General features: G+C 34.0%; 2 protein-coding genes across 3 annotated transcripts in view; one reads left to right on the top strand and one right to left on the bottom strand.

The window, feature by feature from the left end:
• The first annotated feature begins 354 nt into the window (after positions 1-354).
• LOC123715080 lies at positions 355-7,389 on the top strand. The gene is made up of 5 exons (XM_045669899.1): positions 355-521; positions 1,543-1,687; positions 2,954-3,135; positions 5,650-5,807; positions 6,926-7,389. The coding sequence occupies exons 1-5, from the start codon at positions 355-357 to the stop codon at positions 7,387-7,389; spliced, it is 1,116 nt and encodes a 371-aa protein (XP_045525855.1).
• A 4,219-nt stretch (positions 7,390-11,608) lies between these two features.
• Positions 11,609-26,217, bottom strand: part of LOC123715175 (M-phase inducer phosphatase-like) — a 30,272-nt gene continuing 15,663 nt past the window's right edge. The window contains exons 1-6 of one of the 2 annotated variants that reach the window (XM_045670070.1): positions 21,550-21,635; positions 16,891-17,509; positions 15,654-16,584; positions 15,147-15,298; positions 14,468-14,643; positions 11,609-14,008 (exon numbers count right to left, since the gene is read on the bottom strand). In XM_045670070.1, coding sequence (XP_045526026.1) covers positions 13,777-14,008; positions 14,468-14,643; positions 15,147-15,298; positions 15,654-16,584; positions 16,891-17,509; positions 21,550-21,602 — 2,163 coding nt within the window. In that variant the 5' untranslated portion in view covers positions 21,603-21,635 and the 3' untranslated portion in view covers positions 11,609-13,776. Of the gene's footprint in view, positions 14,009-14,467; positions 14,644-15,146; positions 15,299-15,653; positions 16,585-16,890; positions 17,510-21,549; positions 21,636-26,217 lie in introns of those variants that run through there. The other variant, XM_045670071.1, reaches the window with a different exon arrangement.

The following is a 26,217-nucleotide window of genomic DNA, read 5'->3' on the forward strand; positions in this document are numbered from 1 at the left end:
GCACCACTAATTTTCAAGTCCCTTTTTGATAAGTAAAATGAGACAGAAATCTTTATTTTCTTTTTGCGTTCAAACATCACATATATTAAAAAGAGGACAATCAAATACTTATGAAAAAATGTTATAGAAAGGGTAAACACGTGTGAAAACGACATGAGAACTTAAGAAGGCGCAGGGCAGATCCATGCACCTTCCTCACAATGGAATAACCCCGCAAATCCCGAGGGAACTCTCATCAAAGCAAATGCTCAGACCGCTGTGATTACCTTCATAAACAGTTATTACGTCAGCAATCAAAACTCCTATATGGCAGAAGTTTGTTTATGAATGTTTGTTTGTTCTTATAGATTAAGAATGAATAAAGAAGATGAAGAGAAGAGTCGACCACCGTCTTCACGGCGTAACTCGGTCAGCCTGTCTCGTCGGAGTAGTGTCGACAAAACAGTACATTCAACTAACTCAACACCAAAGAAAACTCAAAAGTTTGACTTTGTCGTTACGGGAAAGCAGATATTAAAAAAGTAAGTAAATAAAAGCCCATTAAGCTTTATAAAGTTCATTACGTATGTTCAATTGTTTTAGGACTTATAAAAGCAATAGACTCAAGCGAAATGGAAACGTATTTAGAGTTTTGTAACGCACTAACTTAAAGTCATGGATTAGGTACTTTTACTAAAATAAAAAGTCAAAGTCAAACATTGAAACATATATTTTAAAAAGGCGTATTAAAAAGGAACTTTTGATAATAAAAAAAGATAGGCCAGAATACTTATCCTCGTAATAGTTTTTACAATATTTTGTATGAATTGATTTGATAATTATATTCACATTAAAGACCATGGAACTTTAATAAAAAAGAAAAATGTATATATTATTATGTAGATACATGGCGCTCACATATTTACAAATATTGCAACTATTCATATTAGATTATCCTTTATAAAAATAGAAATAACAAATAATTAACATACACTTAGTACGAAAAGTAAAAAGTCTTGGCATCTTCATCATCATTATTATGTCAAGTCTCGCCGGGAGTAAACATTTGCAAAGTAATTAGCAGTCCCTTGGCGTTTCGTAGAGATGTGGTGTATCTCTGCATCTTCTACCGCATTCACCTCGGAGTGTTCAGAGGAGTTTTTCGGATTATGACCTGCAGCAGAGAGAAATTCAACCCGTATCACCACGACGTCCGAAGTTTAACATCTGAGCGTTTCTTAAAACAGTTTTTACCGCGTACCACCGCCATGCGGAACCAGCTACCCTGAACTAATTCGACGTGGGGTCCTACAAAAGAGCGTTACGCCGGCCACGCACTCGCAAGCCCCCTGGCATTGAGTGTCCATGGGTGACGTTATTACTTAACATTAGATGAGCATCCTGCATGTTTGCCTGCGGCTATGTTTGCCTCTGGTCTATAAAAAAAAGTAATATGCATGTAATATATAAAAAAGTAATATGCATGTAATGGAGATGAAACTGTGATTATTTAAAATCTATTTAATTTCAAAAGTTACTCACTGTTCATATTACCTTTTCTAGAAGTGACAGGGCTCAATCCCTTCCTGGTGGTTTGCGGCGACAGTCAGCCGATTCGTTGAGAAAAAAGATCGATTCACCGAAAAGAATTCAAACAAAAAGTCGTGACGCATCATTGGACGATGATATGTCTTTGGATTTATCTCAGGTATCTAATGTATCATTTAATTAATGACAGGTGTTAATTAATCGTATAACTGTTAAGAAGAGGTCGTAAGGATAATGGCATATCTGAGATCAATAAATCGGCAGCTCGCGTCAGGGCCAGATCACCTCGCAATGAATGTAAAGAAATGAGTTGTTTTTATGGACAAACTCGTTTCAATTCAATTTCCTTAATTTTCTTAACACATTGATAAATTTTAATATACTTTCAAATAGATAATCTACTTTCAAATTCTATTCATATTTTTACTATCGTTTAATATGCATTATTGAAAAGGTAAAAGCTACAAATGTCCTATATCTTATCGATTCGACTATATAGGTCGACATTTATAATTCTAATTTTTCGTTTTCAATTTATAACTAATTAAATTTTCAACAATATTCCACAAATACTACGAAAGTAAAAACTAATATTGATTCACACACGACTTTAAATTGTATAAAAAATATGTTGCTTTAAAAAAAACGAATTGTTTACTTATTGGTTTTATTATCACACTCAAGTGTTTCGTAACATTTCATTTCTTATAGTAATTTCTGACTCGTGCATATGTAATAAACGGCTCAAGAAGAGTCTTTCCTCCAACTGTGGTTTTATTCCGTTTGGAGTAGACACTCTTGGGCCGTGGGGTTCAAGTGAACTGGCGCTAATTAAAGATTTAATTTGGCGCCTGGTAGAAAGTACTGGTAACCCAAGAGCTGTTGCTTTCCTCGCTCAGCGAATAAGCATAGCAATGCAAGGAAATGCTTCCAGCGTTAAAGTAACACTGCCACGGAGAACAAACTTTCAAAATATGTTTAAATTTTTAGTAATCATAACAATAAATTTATACAGTATTTACAATTTTCTTAGCCTACATAGTAATAATGAATTATTATTTTTATTTTATTCATTTTTTTATCAAAATTTAAAGTTAGACCCATTGAACTAAAATCTGACAACTCATTATTAAATATTTTTATTATTATGTACTATGTAGGTTAAGAAAATTGTAAATGCTGTGTATCTTATTGTTATGTTTAGATTTTCATAAAATATATATACGTAAGTAATGAGTAATTATGTGTTTACAATATTCATTTTTGATAGTAGCTACTTTTCAATCACGCAACACGCAGGTTAGACAAAAAGCTATTAAAAGCAACAATCTATTATAACTAAATAAAAAGATATCTCAAAAATGTTATTTTGCAAACCATTGAAAATGTATTGAAATTTAAAAAAAAATCTTCCTTCCCATCTTAGGTGTCAGATTTCGAAGACACCAATTCAAAATATGGCGCGAAGAAATTCACAACATCAACCCCTAAGAAAGTGCACAAGCGGCTGATTCAGAGTGTGCTGACGGACAAGCACAATAAGTCCCTGGAATCTCGGAGCAAGGAGAGCTCGTTCAGTCGGGACAGCAAATCCAGTCTTGCTTATAGGTGCGTATTTATTAAGTTTCACCAGAGTGCCACGGTGGCCAGAAATATAATAGATAATAATCTAGATATAAAGATAGAGCTTTGTATTCCAATTCTGGGATAAATCTGATTCAAACCTGCAAATTTTTTTGGTTAGACATGTACAGCTGTTTTTGTTTGCTCTATTGACAATAATCATAATAATTAAAGCCTTTATTCACTAACTATATATGTATATAATTAGTTATTAAAATTATGTTAATGTATGTACGTTAACATAATTTTAACCTAAGCGATACCTAGGTAACACTGAATGTTTAGAAAATGAAAAACGGATTAATGAAGAAAATTGCCAATACTTTATTGTTTTTCGAAGTAATCTCCGTTCCTCTCTACACATCGTTCCTCTCTACTCTCGAGCTCTATCATGCGTCGCACAGCACTGATGTTATCTTCAGTAGTCGCTGTTAAAGGATATCCCTCACGCGGATCAAGGAATTGTAAATTGGTTTTGTCAACTGTAATTTCTGCTAATACTTTGCCTCACGATAGTTATCAAAAACGCACTAAACACTCACTATAAAATTCTAAATAGTGGACGTAACTATTATCAATTATAATTAACAAAAAGGATATATCAAAATAAAAATGTGTTTAACGTAACCCGAGTAAATATCAACAATGACTCCTAAATGACTAATAAATGTAATGATCGGCCAAGAAAAAATATTTGGGATCCCCCTCATCAATAATTATTAAATTGAAATAATTATGTATTTCGAACAGTTTTCATTAGCGATTTTTCTAACTGGTCAATACAAAACATTTTCTGTGTTACCCACGTAATATGAATTTAACTGTATTTTTTTAACACACTCGTTATCATCAGCCAGTTGGTTAGATTGTTTTCTGACATAGGCCTCCCCTTGTTGTTTCCACTCGGCTCTTTTACGAGCTGATCTTCTGCACTCACCCATCTCTGGGATACCATTATATTCCTTATGACCTTACCTAATTATAAATGCAACAGTCACCGAGTTGTTATTTTGCTCCAATAGCATAAACCTAAAAGTTGCTTAACATGAAAACCATGTGATTGTTATAGACATACAATGAGTACAGAAATGGAATGCTCATCAGCATCACCTGGCTCTGCTCCGTCATCAACTGACAGCGTGCACGGGTTTCCACCGGACACATTAATGTCTTCTAGAAGTCAGGATCTGCTGGACAGGTGAGGCGGGAAAATGGCTCATTTTTTACTTTTGACTTTTTAAGCTCTCAGTCAGGGGCTTTAGTCACAAATCCAGGTTGTGAAATATATTTTTTTTGCCTCATCTTTCACAACGCTGAAGCCAATTAATTATGATCCTGATAATGCATGACCTAGTAGTTTGAAAGTGAGCTTTACAATACATACATACATTATCCTTATATGCAAATACGATAATGTCGAGAAACATTAATTAAAGTATAATAAACACATAATATACGCAATATCGCTACTGTGAATTCACTCTGCGAACATATAAATATGTCGTATTGTCGGAGACAGCATTCAGTAGGCGCAACATCTTTGTCAACGTCTAAGTCTAAGTCAGTGCAACAGACTGGTTCTCGCCCTTGGCATGGCAAATAACCTAGGCCTTCAACGTCGCACATATCCCATAGTCATACTAGGAAACCAAGTTCTAATTGACAATTGTTTATTTGAGTTTTTAATTCTAAATAAAATAACGCATATAATCTTAAATGTATACCAACATTTTGCGAAACACAACACGCACATGCATATTATTCACGCTCATGATGTGATCCTGCGATGTTCTGCCCTTTTTTCATGAAGCTCGAAATATTGTATTTTGAGTTCCTTCAACTCCGTTTGTGTGGACCGAAAACTTTCTGCGTATGTTTAAGTGCCTTTGCTTGGTTATCCAATTGCTTTAGAACGGAACTCCGACAATAAAATAAAATCATAATCTGGTTTCAAACACCTCGTCTGCTGCTTTTGGTCCGGCACCTCTTTTTTTGTTTACGGTTTTCGAGTCGGAAGATATTTGGATATGAGATGTATCCTAACTTTCTTCACTACAACCGAAGCAACTACGTCTAGATATATTGAAATTACGGAATTTAAACTGAGAGAACACAAAAAGCGCTTGCGTTGTGAACGGATGACGTTAACACATGAAACATACACAAGAGAAAATAAAAAAATTAAACAAAACAATTAAATTATTTTAAAATAAACGAAAAAATATTTCAAAGTGCAAGGGGTATCCAGACCTAGCTCGTTTATCAAAATGCTCAATCTGGATATCGGTGAGTTTTGGCCGGAACGCGTTCTTCTGAAAGAAAGAGATTTATGATAGAATGCCTGGATTATCTATTTATCTATGAAGAGTACACAAAATTTAAATTTAGTGAAACGGTTGATGCAATCAACTTGATTCTTAATATCTTACATTCAACTAATATATCAATCTATGGTTTTAATAAGTTCTTTTCCATCTTTGTACATAATATTTTTTACAGCGTAAGTACGTGGCAGGAGTCTGAACCCAAGCCAACTGGAGAATGGAGCAATTTTTGGGCTAATTATAATAACTCTTTAGCTCGGGTTCCAATAAGCCGATATTATGATCAATGCCCTACACCGTACCGTACTGAGGACTTTGACCTTACGGATTTTGGTACGTACAATTATTAGTCGCTGGTGTTGATTTGGGATGACAGTTGACACTAATATAAAGTGTGACACTATTATTGTCAAAAATGCCTTCGAATTTTTCGTATGTATTTCACATTATGTATTGTGTACAAACACAAAATTAAATGACGATATTGAACAATAAATATTAAAAGTAAAATTGTCTTTAGTCGTGATTACTATTTTAAAGTGATATAAAATCAATTTTTTACATAGTCAACAACTTTTGGTGTTTAAAATGATTTTAAACAATGTGACATAATGCCACATCAAGCTAATGAAAACTCGCTTTTTTAAATCAAATTATTTATTTCAATTTGACTTAGTAACATAGCACCTTTGAAAATCAAAATTACTTACGTAATTTCATATAGAGAAGAATGGACAAGAACTCCATATTTACTCTTTTAAAATAGATTTAATAATTATATGTGATTATCATGGACCTAGAATGAGGAATAAAAAGATAGATAGATAGATAGAATGGCGTTATAAAAAGACAGACAGATAACTATATATTATGTAGATACATAGTGGTCACATCTTTATAATTGCAACTATACATTTTACATTATTCTTTATAAAAAAAAACATACAGTCAAGTGTGAGCTACGTCAAAGTTGATTTCTTTAAAAATAAAAGCAAAAATATATATCTAATATAACTTATTGTAGATATTTATGAAACAGACATAATACAGTATTCACTGATCAACTGTTATTTAAATTATGACGCTTAATTAATAGTGCTACTCCTTGGCAAATAAACATAGCAATTTACCAGGGTCAACTGAATTACAAAGAAAAATAGCTTACATGTACAGATGTACATTTGTCGTCTATAATTAAACTCTGTTTTGGGAGTATATGTGTATGTGATTTAGATTGTACTTAATTAGGGTCATATTATATAGCAATAGCACTACAACATTTTTAGGTCTGGGCCTACGATTTCTGTGTCTGTTACATGATGATTTGTCAAGCAAATAGGTGATCAGCCTTCTGTGCCAGACGCATGTCGGCTTTTTGGGTCTAAGCCAAGCGGTTTCCTCACGATAAGTTTCGACAATTTTTATAAATTTGTTTTGTGTTTATTTTTCAGATCTCTCAAACGAAGGCTTAAAACGCTCACCTGACGACATAACCAACATAAATTACATAATTCGCAACGAAGGATTACACCTTACTCCACGTGAAACGCAAAATATCATTAAATGTACACACATTTTAGGTAATGTCCTCACAAAAGCGATAGAAAGGCAATCCAAAGAAAGTCAAAAAGAATATCCTGAACCTATAATCGATCTCGAAAAAGATTTAAAGAAAAAATCAATGTCGTTAAATCTGAAAGAGACAGTGTTACCTCTAGAAGTAAAAGAGGAGAAGACATGGGAGTCTGTGCCGACACAAACCGACATTTCGTTGCCGAACACGAAGAGTGCGCCGAAGATATTTGAAAAAATTCTTCGTCAATTGTCAAAATCATCACTCGAAGAAAAGGTGATAAGTGAAACTCCGGAAGAAAGCCAGGAGACGAAAAATGAGGAAGTTAAAGAGACAAATTAATTTTAAAATGTAACGTTGAAATAACATCTTTGAGGATATTTTTTTTATGCCTTTGCAACTTATTTGTCAATTACCATTCTTCTCATTTAATGCAGTTGAAATAGAGAGAAAGATTTTCAGATACTTTTATTTGGATCAAGGAATCGAAAATGCCTTAGTTGGAAACTATAGACATCTGCTTGACAGTAGTAAAATTTCATGACAGGCGCGACTTAAGAATATTAGATCAAAAATTTACAAAACTGAATTCGGTTGTCTTCACTACATAGGCGGGATAGGATTGCGTAATTTTTTGTATCAGGCGCATATACTTCCATCGTATCGAATGCTCGTATGCTATTGTCATGACAAAAAACAGCAAAGGACTTACTCCAAGGCAGAATATAAATTTCCATCAATTTTTTTTCATTCACTTCCTACAGAGTGTTATGTACTGTAATTTTTGTACTTTAACCCAGATAAGCCTGAAACTAAAATTTTCTGAAAATTTTGAAAAAAGTTACATTATTTAGTTTATTAGATCTTATGCAACATAAAAAAAATTATGAAAAAAAAATTAAGTGTAAGGCTTTCAGGGAAACAGCCGTCCTATATGTAGGACAGTAGGATAATAAGAGGAATTAAAAGACCATTTATGACAAAACAGAATGTAATCAAAAAGTGTAGTTTATTAGATAACTATTGATTATATTACCCATTGTTATATGTAATTTACTAGATTAACACTATTTATGAATGATATGTTTCAAAACACTTGACACACACTCCAACATCACATTTCTTGCAACGTGTCAAACATTTTTTGTGACATTGACGACAGTGTGTTTGCTTCGATTGAGGAATAACCAGATGATTCATTTGGTCTTTACGACTATCAGCATGTTCATGATGGGAGGGTCGGCTAGGCCCTCTTTTGGCATTTTTTCTGTTTGATTCAATCAAAGCAATTGCTACCCTTCTGCGAAAGCCAAGATGATCCAGTTTTCCATGATTTATTTTATATAACTGCCATGCATTATGTTCGGCAAGATCAATCATGTGTGTGAGCAACGGCATGTACCATTTCTTACCTCGTATACCAATTCGGTAATGTGAAATATTTTCATCAGACCGATCCACTCCTCCCATATATTTGTTATAGATGGACACCATATGTGGTTCTTCTATGACAATGTTTCTCTTTTCACTTTGTGAGAAGCGTTTGGCAGATTGTTTAGGATTTATTCCTACAGCATTAGAAGCAATACTGAATATATTATTGTCATGCCATTTAGCAATAATGAACATGTTGTCATGTGTCGTTCTGTAATCGACAGCACCACGTTCCTTTTTTTTCAGTAACTTCGATGTAATCAGAGGACAACTAGATGTCCTGTTTTCTCGAACTGTCCCAGTGCAACGAAGGCCTTTCTTTGTTATCTCTTCCAGCAAGGGCGTCCCAGTAAAAAAATTATCAAAAACTACGTGGTAAGGAAGGTCGAAGCCACGTGAAATCAGCACATCGCAAAAAGTGAGAACAACGCTTGCACCCAGCCCCAATTCTTTATATATTGGATTGCACATAGTTGTAGCACCTTGGTATGGTTCCATCCATAAAACATACCCTAACCGTGTAGCACCAACCCAAGCTTTGAACCCGTACCTAATAGGTTTACCTTTTATGTGCTGTTTGCAGCCATGTCTACCATAGTAGGGGATCATGGCCTCATCTACACTGCAATGCTCTTCAAGAGGAGAAAACTCTAAGAACCTTTTATTTAGAAGTGTAACTAGGGGGCGTACTTTTGTGTATTTGTCTTGCAAATCCAGATTATCATTGACATGAAGGTGGCGAAAAATAAAGTCAAATCTATCCCTAGTCATAGCCGAGCTGATCAATTCATTCTTTGTATCAGGGGAGTTTTCCCAATACATTCTTCTACGGGGGAGCCATGAATAACCACTAACCAACAATATGCCGATGAAACATTTCATATCTTCAGTGGTTATGTCTCCAGGCAAATTCTTTTTGACAGCATATTTATTGCTCTCTGACACCAACAACGAAATAACATCTTCATCTAAGAAGTTTTCAAACCACTCAATTGGGCGCTTATCTTGGCAAGCGCATTGAACATCTGGCCAATTCACGGGATTTTTTGCCAAGTCCCGTTTTCTCCATGCGTAGGTACGCCTACGTTTAGTTCGACCTGTAGAATCAGAAGGTTCTTCTTCTGTATCACTCACCATATTCTGCCCTTGAATCATTACTTCAGCCGGTTGAAGCAGAATGTTTCGTGGCAAATTATTCAAAGTTACATTATCTTCTTCACCCGAATCTTCGTCAGTGAGACAGTCAGGATCAACAGGAGGAGGTAGAATACATATCAGTCGTTCTCTATAATCTTCTTCATTATCAGAAACATTTTCTAAAGCATCTAAAATTTCATGTGCAGCTAACGGTCTGTAAAGAAAAAGTTGTATTATTGTACTAAAATCATGTATATTATCCTACTGTCCTATATATAGTACGCTAGTATTTGTAACAAGTTATACGTAATTTATTTATATTATTTTGCTAGAATATTTATTTAGTACAAAAGTTAAGGTTATCAACTAGATATTAACACAGAAAAAAACAACTCACGAGTAAAATATAACTTTTTATACATACCTGTCATTTGCCATGTCTGCAACGCACTTTTATTACACACTTATAAGGTAAAATATAAGGTAAAAACTGTTAAAATAACTGTCTTTTTATTTTTTCTAATAAAGCTGACACGTTTCTTACTGCAAATCATAAGACTAAATAATCTTAGATAAAGAGGGTATTCTGATAATTTTTTTTATTTCTACTGTCCTAAATATAGGACAGTAGGCTTATCTGGGTTAAGTAAGTATTTTGTTTCGACGTCTTGTTTGTTCGCATTTTTCTTACAAAGTATTCTAGTCATTAAGTATGTTTTATTTATTGTTGAGTGAGTTTTACTATAAGATTCGTTTGGAAATCTACATATTGTACATTTCATTTAAGGAAATAAACGTGAGACATACTGGACTTAAAGTTGGAATATTGCCTTAGCTCTGATACCTAGGTAACACTGAAAATGTTTAGAAAATGAAAAAGGGCTTAATGTAGAAAGTTGCCAATACTTTTATTGTTTTTCGAAGTAATCTCCGTTCCTCTAAACGTCGCATTCGATGGAACCACTGAGAAAAGTAGTGGGGCCATTCTTCCTCAGGGGTCTCTACTATGGCATATTCATACTCTTTCACCGCATCTTCAGGGCTCGTAAAGCGAATATTATCTTAAGTTCTTAGGTATAAATGAAACAGGCCGCCAGGTCTGGACTATATGGCGGATGACTCATTATCGCGACACCTGCCATAGTCAAATACTTGCGTGGTCCTGTGTATTTTACGGCTCCGCTTTGCGAGCTCTCGCTATATTGGTCAGTAAATTGGGAAAGGATGCGGTATTTGGTACCTATATGCTTTTGTATAGAGAATGGAACTATTTATTCAATTTTACGCGGTGACAATCGGTGCTTAAAACACATCGAAAGAATGCTTTTTAAGTGTGGACGGACAACATCTCGTGCCGCCGTACAAGCGCCGTTAAACAGGAGTATGGTAGAGCAGTCTGAGCACATTGCCAGATTTGGCGAAAGATTGGCCTCTTTAACTTGGCAACATTTATTGCTATGCGGATGATAGCCTGGGGATATTCTTGGCAGTTGTCGATCATTACCGGAAAAAACTGGATGGATGTACTGAACTAAATCAAGTCTAATTTAACCCCAAGAAAACACAATTTCGCGCGATTTGCGTTAAAAAAGTACCCAAACGAAGAGCGATTCAAATTGTCTGTTTTTGCCACGCACCACCATATTGAACCAACTAACTACTGACGTATTTTTGAACCAATTCGACTCAAAGTTCTTCGAGAAAACAGTCTACCAATTTTTAAAAGTCAGGTAACGCTTTGCGTTATGAGTTTTGTAATTTTCCTAAGGTTCGTAGGGCTAGATATTAACTATAACTTTCGTTAAACGAACCTGTAAGCTTACAGGAAAGATATTAACCGCTGAAAGCAAACTTTGAGCGTTTCGACAGCATCAAGTAAGTCAAGTATTTGCCCTGTATACTTATTCAATAACAGCTATAAATACTCATAGAAGAAATCGAGGGAATAAAGGGAACAGAAATAAAATATTCATATTTTTCCATAATTTATTTGAAATCTATACACATTTAAAATCTATTCAATAAAATAACTAAAGATAATATATTACTTAATTAAAAATTTTGATACTTTGGGAGAGAAATGACACGAACGAAAATCGATCTTATGGAAAAAACACTGGCGTAGCGCCTTAAGCGTATCTGTTCCGAAAGTTTAATCTGAAACCAGCGAAGACATAGCCGTAGAGGAAAGAACAGTTTAAGACTGGATCATATACGCTTGCGACACTATTAGGTAGACATTTATCGTTATAAGTGGATCTGTTATAAGATATTTTCACCATAAGGCCGATTTGATAAAACGATATTTACAACCAAAACATTCCGAAGAATATAGCTCTTAATTCATAAATTGAACTACAATTGCTTGCAAATTATTTGAGACAATTCTCATTCATAGATTTTCCTTTAATTTATATAGAAAACTGTTATTGATCAACATAACGACAGGCCACTGATTGTGATTAGGACGAATCTATAACAATTATACAAGCGATTTTCCGATTCTGTATCCCAATATTAAACTGTTGTAATTTCTTTTGTCCATTGTAATGGACCAAACACATGATTAGTTTGCTGCGTTAATATTTCAATACACAAAATTTTGAACTCAAAGATTAAATCTAGTTTGGGTTATGTCTCAAATTATTCGCTACACAAGCTAACACTAGCTAGAATAATTCTTAACAGATATTAACATAATAAGCGTAATTAACGAGGACACGGAATAGTATTATTTGTCTGAAGATATGATTAAATTATTTAGGATAAATATGGATTTTTAGAATCGTCTCCTGAATCGATATTAGATTACTAAATACGATATTTTTTTTAAAATTCTGAATATATAATAAATATTTCTAATTCTCAATTAAATCAGGCTCATAATACCGTTTTTACTGACTTCAAAACAGGATTTAAGTATGAGATATCGTTGGAATCTGATAATATTTCAGTATTAGGCTTTTAAGAATGTGTTAAAGTCGTATCATGATGAACTTTGACAGACAAAGACGTCTCGTAGATAAAAGAGTGCAATTGGACGTATTTAGTTTTTATAAGTACAATTTTCTAACCATTTAAAATTGTCAATCATTTTTAGTGGACAAGGCCGTAACACAGTTTAATATATTTATATTGTGAGTTATTCGTTAAGAGATTATTACTTAATCAAATGTTTCATTGTTCGAGTGGAATCTAAAGTCAAATCACTTCCTTATGGTTGTTTATTCTGGATATAATCGATCTTAAGTTCGTAATTAGAAAGTGATGGTTTCAAGTATCATTATTGTTAAATTAATTTTTGAAAAAAGCTTTTAAATGACGAAAATACATTCGAAAAGAAATATTTTAATCATGTCTTCAAATGCAAATAACATAAATATATTTGTAAGCGTATATTATTGCTACGTCGCCGAATCGGCAATCCTCTCGGGCAGACAGATGTCTGTAAAGAGGCCCACTTGAGGCGTTTTTGAGTATTTCCCGATCACTCGTCACACTGAAATCGCTACATATACCCTAGTCTAGTATCTCCAAATCCAGCTTCTCAAATATTGGCTCAATTTGAGCCCAAAACAAATGTAGTTTATTTTAGGTAGTTGTTTTTGGTTTTATTATGGCGATTCATTATGGCCACATGTCACACATGATATTATTTGTTAACTTAAAAATTTACGTACAGCGGGCCTCGTGTGCTGAATTTATAAAAATTCACGTCTCCAACGTTTGTATCAAAATCTATGTAAAAGCTACTAAATTGTCATGATTCTTAGGTATTACTTAAAATATATTGCGTTATTCCTTAAAACTAGAGGTGGGACGTTCCTATAATAATATGGCATCGTTAAACTAAATTTAGTCAAAGTCTCATCAAACTCGGACTGGAATTAATTTAGTCCAAAGACCGAAATTAACGTAATATAGAATCCATTTACATTAAGCTTAAAAAATTACCTTAATCTCTCTTACCCTATTAGAATTCTGGCCTTTTATTTACACGGTCTTTTCAAAACGGCCTTAAACTCGGTTTTCAAACCACTATTTACAATTGGTATAATATCTTTTGCTATACATGGTTTTTCCATTTTTTTGGTCTTTCATTGCATTTTTAGAATACTGGTCCAATTCAGAATCGGTCTTTTCTCGGTCTCTCGGTCTCTACAACAACAGCCGATTGCGTCTTCCGGACGGCTGCAGAGACCGGTGTTTCCGTAGTAAATGGCGGTGTTTCGGATCCAGCATGGCGGTGTATCCGTTCGGCGAGCAGAGTTCCGGATAATTCTTGAAGAACGATCTGTACCCGGCGTGTAAGAGATAGATCTCGGGATAATGGAGGTTGGGATAGTTTTCTTGGTTCTTTGCTCGATCCGAGGAACGGAGGAAACGCGATCTGCGAAAGAAACGTATATTTTAATATGTTTAAAACTATATATTATTAAGTATACAGTTATCCCTCCTATAACACGTTAGATTCGCGTTATAGGAAAATAGTTTAAAGCAAATATTTAAAAAATCGTACGTGCGTACGAATCATTGTAACTGTACAGAAATATATCGTGTGATATAGGAGAATACCCGTGATAAAAGAGGGACTGAAATCGCGTAATATTAGAGTAAGATTTAATGATTCATGTCATAATGAAGTCAATATTTCATTATTAATGCTACAATGAAGACAAGATTTAATGATTAATGCTATAATGAAGACTAGATTTATTGATTAAGGCATATGAAAAATTAGCAATGATAAAAAAATTTAAAAATGTACCTGTCGTGTGCCACGTGGGGAATGGGAAATGAACAAAAACAAAGACAATGTTTTTTTATCAATGTATAAGCGAATACTCACAACTTAGGTCCCCTCTCAAGCGAGAATTCGCAGTGGAACACCAATATACTCCGTTTCTGGTTGTCCTTGGCCAGCGGTGCATTCATCAGTTCCAATACTTGTTCTGCTGTAGACATATTCACTGCGCCCAGGATATGGCCACCTTCGAACTCGTATGGGTAACGGCAGTCTATCACCTGGAATAATTTAACAAATCTAGTATTAATTTTTAGTATAAAAAAATATTCAGTGGCGCTAAAACCATTTTAGGTGAGCCTCAAATTTCTGTATGTGTTTCACGGTCATTTGTCAATCTAATTAGGCGAGTGAACAGCTTTTTGGGTCTAAGGCCAGCCGATTCCGCACGATGTTTTCCTTCACCGTTCGAGCGAATGTTAAATGTGCGTATAGAAAGAAATTCCAGTGGTGCACAGCCAGGGATCGAACCTAAGACCTGAAGGATGAGAGTTGCAAGCTAAAGCCACTAGACTGCTATAAATTTAATTATAATTGACGCAATAATTATCAATAAACTGTTAAACATAACTTTAAAAATAATATCGTTGATTGTATGAAAGCACATATAAACGTCAATTACTAAGCAAATGAATAACTATACAATTTGACTTAAATAAAATAAACAGAATTAAATTCGTGGTTTTTTTTTTTAAAGTGATACAACTATTATAAGGATATTTACCTGAAAGTCGTGAATGCTATCAGAATATTCTCCCCGAATTAAACCGGCAAGTGTATCACCGGATATTGATTTGAGGTCTGAGTGGTCTCCGGCTGTGAGTGGAAGTGCGAAGGGAGAACTGAAGTCACCGATCAGGTCTGGTTCAACGCATGCTGGAATTAAGAAGTTTACGTTAGGAGAAAATTATTCAAACTACATAATACACTTTGGGTTGTAACTAATGTATTTATTAACCTATTCATTTTTTTGTGATATTAATGTTAATTTGGGTTACAGCCAATTTTTTAAAATCTATGTCCTAATATCTAGAGTTAATATCACAGTGGGTCATGCCCATATCATCTTGACAGTTGTTAAAGGATTATGATTTCGCGGAGCAACCAAACACGGCCCTCGTTACACGTCAATAAAATATTTCTAAGAAATAAACTTAGTTTTAATATGATTTTAACTATTTTGCTTCAACCAAGATTCAAACCTAAAGTCAACATAGATATGTTTACTTACATCTCGCTAAAGCAGACATAATAGATGCATTATTCTCTGAGAGAGCTCGTTGTAAAAGCGGCCTATGTGGAGCCGGAGTCGTTTCAGACTTCAACCTCTTACTTGAACAGGTCGGTTCATCTCTCAACCTCTTCGAAACGGGGTTGAAACTCAAACTCCTATGGACAGAGGGCCGTAGCTTCTCAGTGAAGCTCTCCTTAATTTGACCAGATAATAAGTCACTGAAGTTGGAAATTTTGGGCGAACTAGAGATCTCTTCCATGTCCAAAAAGGGTTCCTCAAATTCAGAGATGAAGCCGCTCTCCATAGATTCCGTTGTCAACCGCTTCGACATACTCGAACAGGGAGATTTGGATATGCTACTCTGTTTTTCGTATTTCGGGCTTTCGGTGAACTTCAGAGATTTTTTAACTGACACAGTCTTTCTTGGGGTGGTATCTTTAGTCATTGGCGAGGTGAATTCGAAGCTCTCTTCAAAGTTGCTATCATCAAAATTGAGTTTAGTTTTAGTCTTTGAGTTGAAGTCAAAACTTTGTTCAGGATCATATTCCATTTTATCGAAACTAGACCGGCTCTCGTCGAAGTTCAATGTACGGTTGGATTTCGACCGTTCCATCCTCTTCTCGAAATTGAGAACTCTGGAAGAGCTGGGTCGGTTAAAGGAAGTAGATGTTTCGTTTTCAGACAACGGTGCCCCAAAGGCGAAATTCCTTTGGTTGACCTTTCTAGAACTTGTACGACCGCTTGAAATAATATCCGGACTATCGGTTGATATAATTTCATACTTTGTGCATTCATCAAAGTTGTTAGAATCAAATTCCTCTTCTAAATCTTGTAATGATTCCATATCTGGTTCCAGAGAGGTGCTCGTTTCTGGTACCAAGATATCTGCGTCCATTTCTTTCTCTTTCTTAATGTCAGAGAAGTCCAACTGTAATTGTACAAAATGGACTATTAGACACAAGTTGAAGGTAATATAAATTGTATTTTTATTAACAAAAACACACTCCAAAAATTTGGTAATTATTTTAAAAATCTGAAGTACAGAGAGAGAAACCTAAATTGTTTATTTAAATTATGTAAAACTTAGCACCAAACAAAAATGCATTACTTTAAACCAAAATGTCCTTAGTCAAGCTTTTAGTTGCTACCAGCAGATCATATATTTGTAATAAATGTATTAAAAATTATCATAAAATAATTAAAATAATTTTGTATTAATGTTAAGAACTGTTACCTTAGTCATAGTCCAATCACTCTTTTCCATGCCAAATGTACAATCTTGAGTTTCCTCTTCAATATTAAAATTTTCATTCTCCTTATTGGCTTTAAACATTGTTCTTTCTTCAAATATCCTAGATAATTTACTTCTTTTTCTCTCCCTTAAGCCTCCCAAAGGCGATTTCAGTCTTTCCATAGCTGGTGAATTTTTAATGCACAATTGTGTAACCTTTGAAGAATACTTATGAGTGCTCAAAGGTGTTGTTGGCGAATGTTTAATCCGTGACATACCAGGAGAGGTTGGGATCCTTGGTGAGTATGTTTTTGGTATCACAGGGGAGTTTGGAATGTTGGATGTGCCATGTGGACTAGGAGAGTTTTGTGACTTAAAAGTTAAAGGGCTGGAGTTTAGTTGGTAGCTGGGAGAGTTTTGTATTTCACCTAATACTTTTCTTTGTGGTGTTAAAGCCTTTTCTATTTCTCCTAGAACTTTGCTTGGTGTATTAGGAGAGTGTGGGGTGAAATCTATTGAGTGTGGTTTAATTTTGACTTTATAATTGTATGTGAGTGCTTCCTCCTGCTTCCGTTTTGTGGCATTGTTACCGGAGTTTATTCTGAAGTTCTCAGTTATAAGTCTGAAACAAAAGAAAACATTTTAAAAATTTGTAGTATTTTATTATGTATATCATCTTTTATTATTAGTTACCTATGAAGTATTTCAGAGACAAAAAAAAAATGTTTTTTAGTACCATGAAATATTTTTATTCTTGCTTTTACCCTTAATGAAACTGCTTTGATAAACTTGGAATAGCTAACAGCAGAAACATCTACTTAGCCTAACTAGTAATAGAGGCTTATATTTTTTTTAGATGCAAAAAAGGGTAATAACTAGATGTTTAAGTACCTATACAAAATGACATAGTAACAAAGTAAAATTAGGCCTAAAAACTAAATATATAATAAAAAAAAACAAATAAGTAAATGCCTAGAAAGATGAAAGTTATAAAAAATGAAGAATTATATAATTTTTTGAGTTACTTAAAGATTTAAGTAGTTAGATTTGAATGCAAATAAAAAGAAACAATAGTTGCAGAAGTTTGCGTTACGACTATAGAAAAAATAGGTATTCTTTACTCGATAAATAGAAATCGCTAATTCTATTATTAGAAAGATTCTCACCCGAGCTTTTTTAGTGCAAAGGGTTGATATCACACCCCTTATTATAAACTCTCACGATGTCTTCCTCAACAATACATAACAATAACTTTTTTAACACAAAATATCGATCAGCAGTAAAACTGGTTCGATACAATATTTCACACGACTCCAAAGGTTATGAGATTAAACAATTTCGGCCTTAAAAACCACGTCTTATATACTTTAACGACCCTTATTTAATTTTTAACATTTTAAGTCTATTTTACGCTAAAACATGATATTTAAGAACAATTAATTAAGTTATTGTTACGAAATAATCAAAGTAAAGTAGTCATCAGGTGGTAATTTCGCGCGCTTTGACGAACATATGGCATTGACAATGACATTCAAATGACGTAAACTCGGATAATCACACATGCAAATTTTAAGAAGTATTTAAATTAAAATTATTAATTCACTACATTTACATTACAATAAAATAGTAATATTTTTTTTTGGAAGGTTTACGAATATATCCATCTATTATTGTTTTAAATATTACTCAATAAAGATTTAAATTTGTTAGAAAAGGATTACAAAAGCAATTTCCTAGATAATTTTAATAAATCAGCCCATGACAAACTAGTTTAATATTAATGTATGCAGCACGTTGAATAGGAAGATGCATCCCTTCAAGAAATCAAGGTAATCAATATACAGCACATTAAAAACGGGGTTTGGCGCCGAAAATCATGAATAACACAGATTTAACCGTTAATTTTTAACGGATGTAGGATATTGCCAATAAATTGTATATACAAATTCTCTTTATAGTGTCATTACTAGGAGTTTGGTTATAAAAAAAACTAGAAAGATTTTGTTTCACAAATTATTTACCACGTTTAATTAGTCTGAAAAGTAAAAAATTCAAAAATTTACGAAATTGCATATCCAATTTAGACTTGAAAACACACATAAAGACTTATAAAAACATACGAATATTTGCAATTATAATAGTATTTAATGTGCAGTATGCGGCGACGTCCAACTGGTTAATGATAATAAATTATTATCCTTCGAGTTAAATAAATTTAATTTTTCCTACTAACTCATCTCCGGTCTACCAGACATACCATACATTAACTTTAATAATATTCTTACATTTTTCGACGCCATTTATTGACTTTCCTAATTAATAAAAATCGATGGACACTGACAAATAGTCAGTATTTTGAAAAGTTTACGCTATATTTCTGTACTAATTACTACGTTGGTCTCCATCCGTAAACTAATTAACAGATAAAGTTACATTCCTACAAATGACACAAGAAAATTAGTTGTCAAAAGCATGTCTATATGGTATTATAATCTTTTTCTTCAATTTTGATTTATTTGTAGTATGAGAGTCTTGAGCTAATACGTACGTTATACGTTAATTTTTTAACGTATAAACGAGTAACGTCTGGAGAATTTGTTGCCCCCTTTGCACCCCTCGTACACAATAACTGCACATTCTTATCACTGCAAGGGTCGTAACGGAATAACGACAAAGCTCTTTTTTAATTTCTGGTTTGACAAGATGAAGTAAAAGCGTTATATAGTATTTCCATTTATATATACTTCGGAGCTCGTTTGCTACCAGATCTCAACTAAAACCTCCTCATTGAAATTGTCTGTTGTTGCTAAGGTTATTCAGGCAAGACAAAACGTCAGTTCGTTTGTAGTTCGCGTTTCCCTTTTTATTTTTATAATAACGGTAAAATACATTTTTTTTTGTTCTAAAAACATCCCTCCTACAGTTTACAGCGCCAGATAACTAAGAGACTTTTTAAAAGACGGTATCTGCCCAAGAGGCCTACCATGACATCTAAAAAGATAGATTTAGAGATTTAGACATGTCTCGTATCAAAATTATTAACGCTTACTTTCGCCTCTGAGACTTACCCTTACACTATGACTACAGTCAAATCTACAAATTCCCTTAAAATCAGCTTGTATGTTTTATTGATATATACATGAGTATCCAAGTATTGATTTTACGCTTAGAGCCTGTCAATAAAAGTTCAATTTAAATGATTTACAAACGATTACAGGAAATTCGCTTTATAAGATTTAATCTCAAAAGCAAGCTCGATTGAAAAACAATAACAATTTTACAGATTAACAAATCACGATGCAGGTGTCCAATGTTTCAGGGGAAAAAAATCGATCTATTTTTAGCAATAAACCGTTGCGGCGGAAACCAGACCGAACATATACCACATGTTAACAAGGTTATAGGAAGGATATACGACCGACTGACAAAAATCATTTGACGATGCGTAATTGACAGTCATTTACGAATATTTTCTTGTGTGCTTCGAGATGTTTTCCTCGGGACTTTAACTGGAGACCGTCCGGATAAATGAAGCGTGACTCTACGTCAATTAAGCTACACAAGAATTAGGCAAAACTGAAAACAGTTAAGTAAAAGGCTTGTTGTATAGACAATGTACTATTTCTGTGTCCCTCAACCACTAAAACCATATAAGTGTTATTAATACCATTGCACCCTAACGCATAACGAACGCTGGGGTGACGATGCCGTTACGAACCGTTATCTGTCCATATATCGATTGATAACGGCCGGGATTTCGTATTAGAACCCAAATATACCGTTGTGAAGCATGGTCATTTTCCTATGGTTTTTAACTTATTGCAGAACGAGGATATTGGTTCGCACTTGTCTCGGACTTAAGTCCTGCCATAGCTTAGACCTTCTAAGCCATTTTAGTTTTAAGTAGGACTTTGACTTTGACATGTCTAAGTTATAATGGTTGTGATGGTTACTTTAGACTATGACTTTAGACCCCTATGGCCTACAAAACACTTTCTTTAATAACGTTACTTTCTGGGGTTTACCTACTAGCGAGATGACACAACTAGAAAAATAAGTTCAAGTATTTTCTGCGCGATGACGTTCTTTAGATTGCAATAAAATAATGTAATTTCATTTGTTTAAATACTTAGTTATTATTGAATAGAGCTTGATGTTAATTTATGTATGAGACTTTGAAGGACAATTTCTTATATTGCATTGACTTATCATTTGTCAACAAAGTCTAGACATCAAATTATTGTCAAAACAGCTTGCATTCGGCACGTGACACACACCTGATTAAAAAAAATGGAATGAACTCCCGCGCACGTGCGTAGGGGAGAGTACAATAACTGTAATCCACGCGAAAAAATGTAATGGTATAGATTTGAGTGCATTACAATTATGAAGTATTCATTTAAAAAGCTTTTGTAAAAGGACTGAATTTAAATCAATTTTGAAGCATTGGGGCTTCTATGCAATGAAAAGTGTCCTTAAGTCCTATTGAATATTTAGGTAGGTCTGTGTAAAAAAATATATATAGTATGTAAAATTTATATATATATATTAAATAGACACAGTAATATATATATATTAATTAGACACAGTAATCCTCAGAAATGTACAAGTGGAATGTTATTAAAACAAATTCAATTAATACATTTCAATAACTCCACAAACCTCTCCTGCACTCCATAAAAACAACTTTCAAATAACGTAATCATTTCAAACATAACAATAAAATTTCGAAAACAGAACAATTTTAAATACCGAACACGTCCGCTCACCGCGGTATCGCGACCGTGACTGACCATCTTGAGACAGTTTGATAAGGAAGCAGAATTTTAACAATACCCTCGGGTCAAAGTTAACAATGGCGCTCGTGCCACGGCAGCTGTGAGAGCAAGTGGCATCTGCAACAGCTGAGAAATCTCGGAGAGGGTGGCAAGATTGTAACCGTTAATCAGACAATGTAAGGAAGTTATTGTGATTAATCGAAGATTTTCAAAGATTGGGCAGATGCGGTCATATCTAGGGTAACGGATATATGATAGTACTACGCAATGCCGGCTTTAATAGTTTCGGAAACTGAAAGTATGTAACGTTTAATTACTAGACATCGAATGATCCGATTCCACTATGTGGGTCTGGAAATTATGGTTCCGGATTGATAGAAGTCGGAAATCTTAGCCCCAATGCAACTGACACGACCTTATCATGATTCACACGTTTAGAGGGTATTTACTTAAAAAATACTTTGATAAAATACATAAATTGTATAACTTACGTTTGAACATAGTAACACTCCTACACCGAACTTTCAACCCTCGCGTTTAGCGAGTGGCGGTTATCGATCGATATGCTGGCATATTGTTCAAACAAGCTTTGCTCTACATTTATATCACAAGTAATATATAGTTGAGTTCATTATTTGCAGTGATACATTTATTATTAAGACCTTTGAACAGCTAACAATTTCAGTAATGTTGGTCGATTAGTTTTATTTCCCCTTTCAAGGTAGAGTGAGCAGTGAGAACAGTTTAGAGCAGCTTGCAACCCTCAACCTTGAGGTCGTACATTGGAATCAGGTCGTGGCACCAATGGACTTTACGTACGTATACATTATTTTTCTTTTTTTGCGTCTGCAGCGCAAACGAACTGTTGTGGTCTCTGGCAGAATGACCAGCGCTGTGGAACACGTCTGCTCCACAACATAAGGCTGAGCCAGGGTCTGTTACAACCACAACACACACACATTACACAGTTAAAATGTACCTTATTCCTTTAAAAAAAATGTGTATGTTTCGTTAGTAATAAATGTTAGGTCTATGTCTATGTACGCATTTAACAAACCCAAAAAGACGGCACGTGTCAGGCAGAGAAGATACTTATCTATTAAGAAAATGTGTTCAAGAAACAGATAAAGTGAACGATCCTTGGAGTAAAGAGGTCTATAACTATAGAAAAATCTATTTATTGTATAATTAAGATAAAGATACGAAATAAACACGAAAAAAGGATTATAAAAAATTAATCGCTTGATTGATCAACCAAAAAACCTAAATTAGGTGTCATCGGCTAATTTATATCGTATAAGATAATCATTCAATAACAACAAATCATTCAATTCTTATCGCATGCGCATCTGCTTGGCCCCTTGCGTTTCTTGCAAAAAAAACTTCAAGTTTATAAAGGCGGGAATTTATTTCAATATTCCTATGACGAAAATTTGGCATTTATTAAAGTAATAGTGCTAGAACAGTTAAGAAGATCCTATATCAATAGTGGTCTATGTAAGCCAGAAGACCTGTCAAAACCGGCATGTCATATTAGCGTGACTCAATACTTGGCAATTAAAAAGAGTGGTGGTGAGTTTCTTGAATGGCGAACTGGCAGTAAATGTAAATTTAGAATCAATTTAAAATCTTTTCTGTTGACGTTCACAAGTGTACTTGGTTACCTATATGAACAAAGTTATTTTGAGTTTGAGTTTGCGGATGATTCACGTACGTCAAAAAATTGCATGTGACATAAGAGACATAAGTCTCGACTTGACTTCGTAACGTATTTAAATATAATGAGAAAGCATCTAACATAATGTGTATTCGTTCACAGACAAAACTGAAGTTCATTCAACGTCAAATCTTAACGAAAGTGAATGGGACATTACTGCACGTGCTTCCGGCTGCATTATTTACTTTATGGTATCTGTTGTCTTTATTTTATCCATCGACGTTGTCTATGGTTAGACCTAGACAATTGACTCAATAAACGCTCATAAGTCACAGAACCTCCAAAAAAAAATTCGTTACAAATTAGCACTTTTAACATTTATTACCGACTTGGATAGAGATTTTGAAGGAAATTCTGAAGCAATGGGGCAAGGGGTCTACTCGTAATTTTCCTCAGAGACATTAAGTAAACGCCAGCGTAAAAGGGGTTAGCAATCAGAGGAAATGGTCACCCCATGTGTAAGACAATATAGTTAATTGAGCCGCAATTCCGCTCGTGACCGCATCCGTCCCAAGAATGGGACAATCACAGTAATATAGCCTTCATTCTTGATCATCGCAATGTAACATTATGTTTATAAAACTACTTTTATATGCATTTGTCGCGCTCCTTAAAAAGACTGCTATGGTTACAATAATACTAATGTAACATATTGTGATTATATTGTACTATTTTATAAAATAAATAAATTATAAAACTAGCCGTGGAAACGAACTGTGTCACTCATTAAAATCCGTAGCGTAGTTCAAAAGTTAAGCGTGGTATAATGGAATACTTCAAAAATGTATCTAAATCATTGATCGAAATGAGTCACAAATTTAGACAATTGACTTAACCTTCATCAAAACGTAATGTTCAGCTATAGGGCAATATTATAGCTATATATAGCCTCAATTTTTTAAATAATTTTGAATTTGAATGACTCAACGCTTCGTTAACCGTATGTTATAGGAACTGCGTAACCCATCGCACATATGCAAATTGAGGTGAAATTAATCGAATTAGTTCAACTAACATCTGTTTCGGAATGCCATATGGTTCTTGCATGTCGCATTTGCTTCGGGGAGGTCGAATAGTGCTACAAACTCATCAGACCTAAACGTCAAGTTAATAAATACGTGTTAAATTTAAACTGTACAGTTAACCAAATATCCCTAAAGATTTTTCGACATCTAATCTTATCTACGTTAAAAATAACCAAAAAACGTTAACCGCATCTAATCATTGTCCTTGAACTAGCGAAACACGAGGACCACACTTGAGATAATTACTTTTTAAAATCCTTGAAGACTTAAAAAGAAGATACAAAGAGCCGACCACTTACGCTGTAAACTACTATACCTTTGCTGTTCTTAAGATTGCGTGGTACGAAAACTCTAAGTCACCATTCTAAGTTACCTGGTGGCCTAAGGTTCAGAAGTTGAACTGGATTTAAAATGTCTAATCTCTCAGTAATGTCAACAGTCTCTAATACATTTGAAACTTGACACAAAGTCCGATGATATCTTGACAATGATTCATTCGTAAGTTCGGTAAGTACTATATTTAACAAATTATGTGGATGTTGATATTTTCCACCTCACCAAAGAGGATGGCAAGAAATTTGAAGGGGCGGGACTTTGTTTAGCAATAACAATCTAGTTTTTTCTTTGAAATATTAACTGTCGTTTGTTTAATGTCATATTTCAGTTTTCTCTATTATATTTATGTTTTTGTTTATCAATGTACTTATCTGCTTTCGCTTTGTATATTATCTGAGTGCTTTGTTTTATAATATGTATGTTAGCTATAATATTACTAATAAATAAAATTATTGTAATGGCGATGAAAATCTTACATTCTGAACTATCTCTCCATTCTATATATATATATTCATAACAAACATAACACAGGCATAAATAGTTGTCAAGTACTTTGACCTAAAAAAAACAATCGTCGTCTATGTGCCTAATTTCATCCTTGGCATAAATTGGATAGAGTTACGACCACACGCCTTGTTTGTTTACACTTTGTTACCGATTTTACAACTAGATGGCGCACAACTCAGCAACTGTACTGTGGAGGCTTTTAACTTTAGGACTTAAAAAGCGTACAAATTCGTTAAAAAAATGCATCTTGGTGACGTGGTGGTCGTTCTTTACGCGTGTGTTATTTATAAGATATCAAAGATAGTACTTGTCACAATAGTCTTTACAAATTTCTACAATTATAATTGTTTTTACGATTAAAGATCCAATCAAAATCTCGTAAATATAATTTTGAAGGAGAGGTCAATGACCTTTGCTAGTTTAAATGTAGATTTTAGTCAGTACATTTCTGTGAATTATATTTTTTATTCGTGTACATATAAAGTAGGTTAAAATTATTAGTTTTATCAAATGCTCTAAATTCTAATCGAATGTAATTAAAACAGATACGATTATGTGTTATTGTAGTTACACCATCAAATTTAAAATCATACACGTGTGAACTAACTATGCACACATAGGAATAAAAAAAAACTCGAATTGGTCCAACCATCTTCGAATTTTGCGCTTACCAACATATTTCGTGGATCATATTTATTTATTTAACAAATTAAAAAGAATGAGTCCATAAAGAGCCTTACACTTAAGTTTAAAGTGATTTAGGCTCCAATTACAAATCATAGAGAATTACTCTTTAATCGGCTACAACCTTGTTAAGTCTGGCCTTCAGATTTCTGTATGTTTCAATGCTCATTAGTTAATCTAATAGGCAAGTACGTGATCAGCCTCCTGTGCCTGACACATGTCGAGTTTTTGGGTCTAGGGCAAGCCTGTTTCCTCACGATGTATTCCTTCACCGTTCGAGCGA

Source organism: Pieris brassicae, chromosome 10, assembly GCF_905147105.1.
Source record: "Pieris brassicae chromosome 10, ilPieBrab1.1, whole genome shotgun sequence".
NCBI classification, from domain to species: domain Eukaryota; kingdom Metazoa; phylum Arthropoda; class Insecta; order Lepidoptera; family Pieridae; genus Pieris; species Pieris brassicae.

Coding starts and splice junctions, on each gene's coding strand:
- LOC123715080 (XM_045669899.1), top strand. CDS start 355: ATGAATAAAGAAGATGAAGAGAAGAGTCGACCACCGTCTTCACGGCGT. Junction 522..1,542: donor GGAAAGCAGATATTAAAAAA/GTAAGTAAATAA, acceptor TACCTTTTCTAG/AAGTGACAGGGCTCAATCCC. Junction 1,688..2,953: donor TGTCTTTGGATTTATCTCAG/GTATCTAATGTA, acceptor TTCCCATCTTAG/GTGTCAGATTTCGAAGACAC.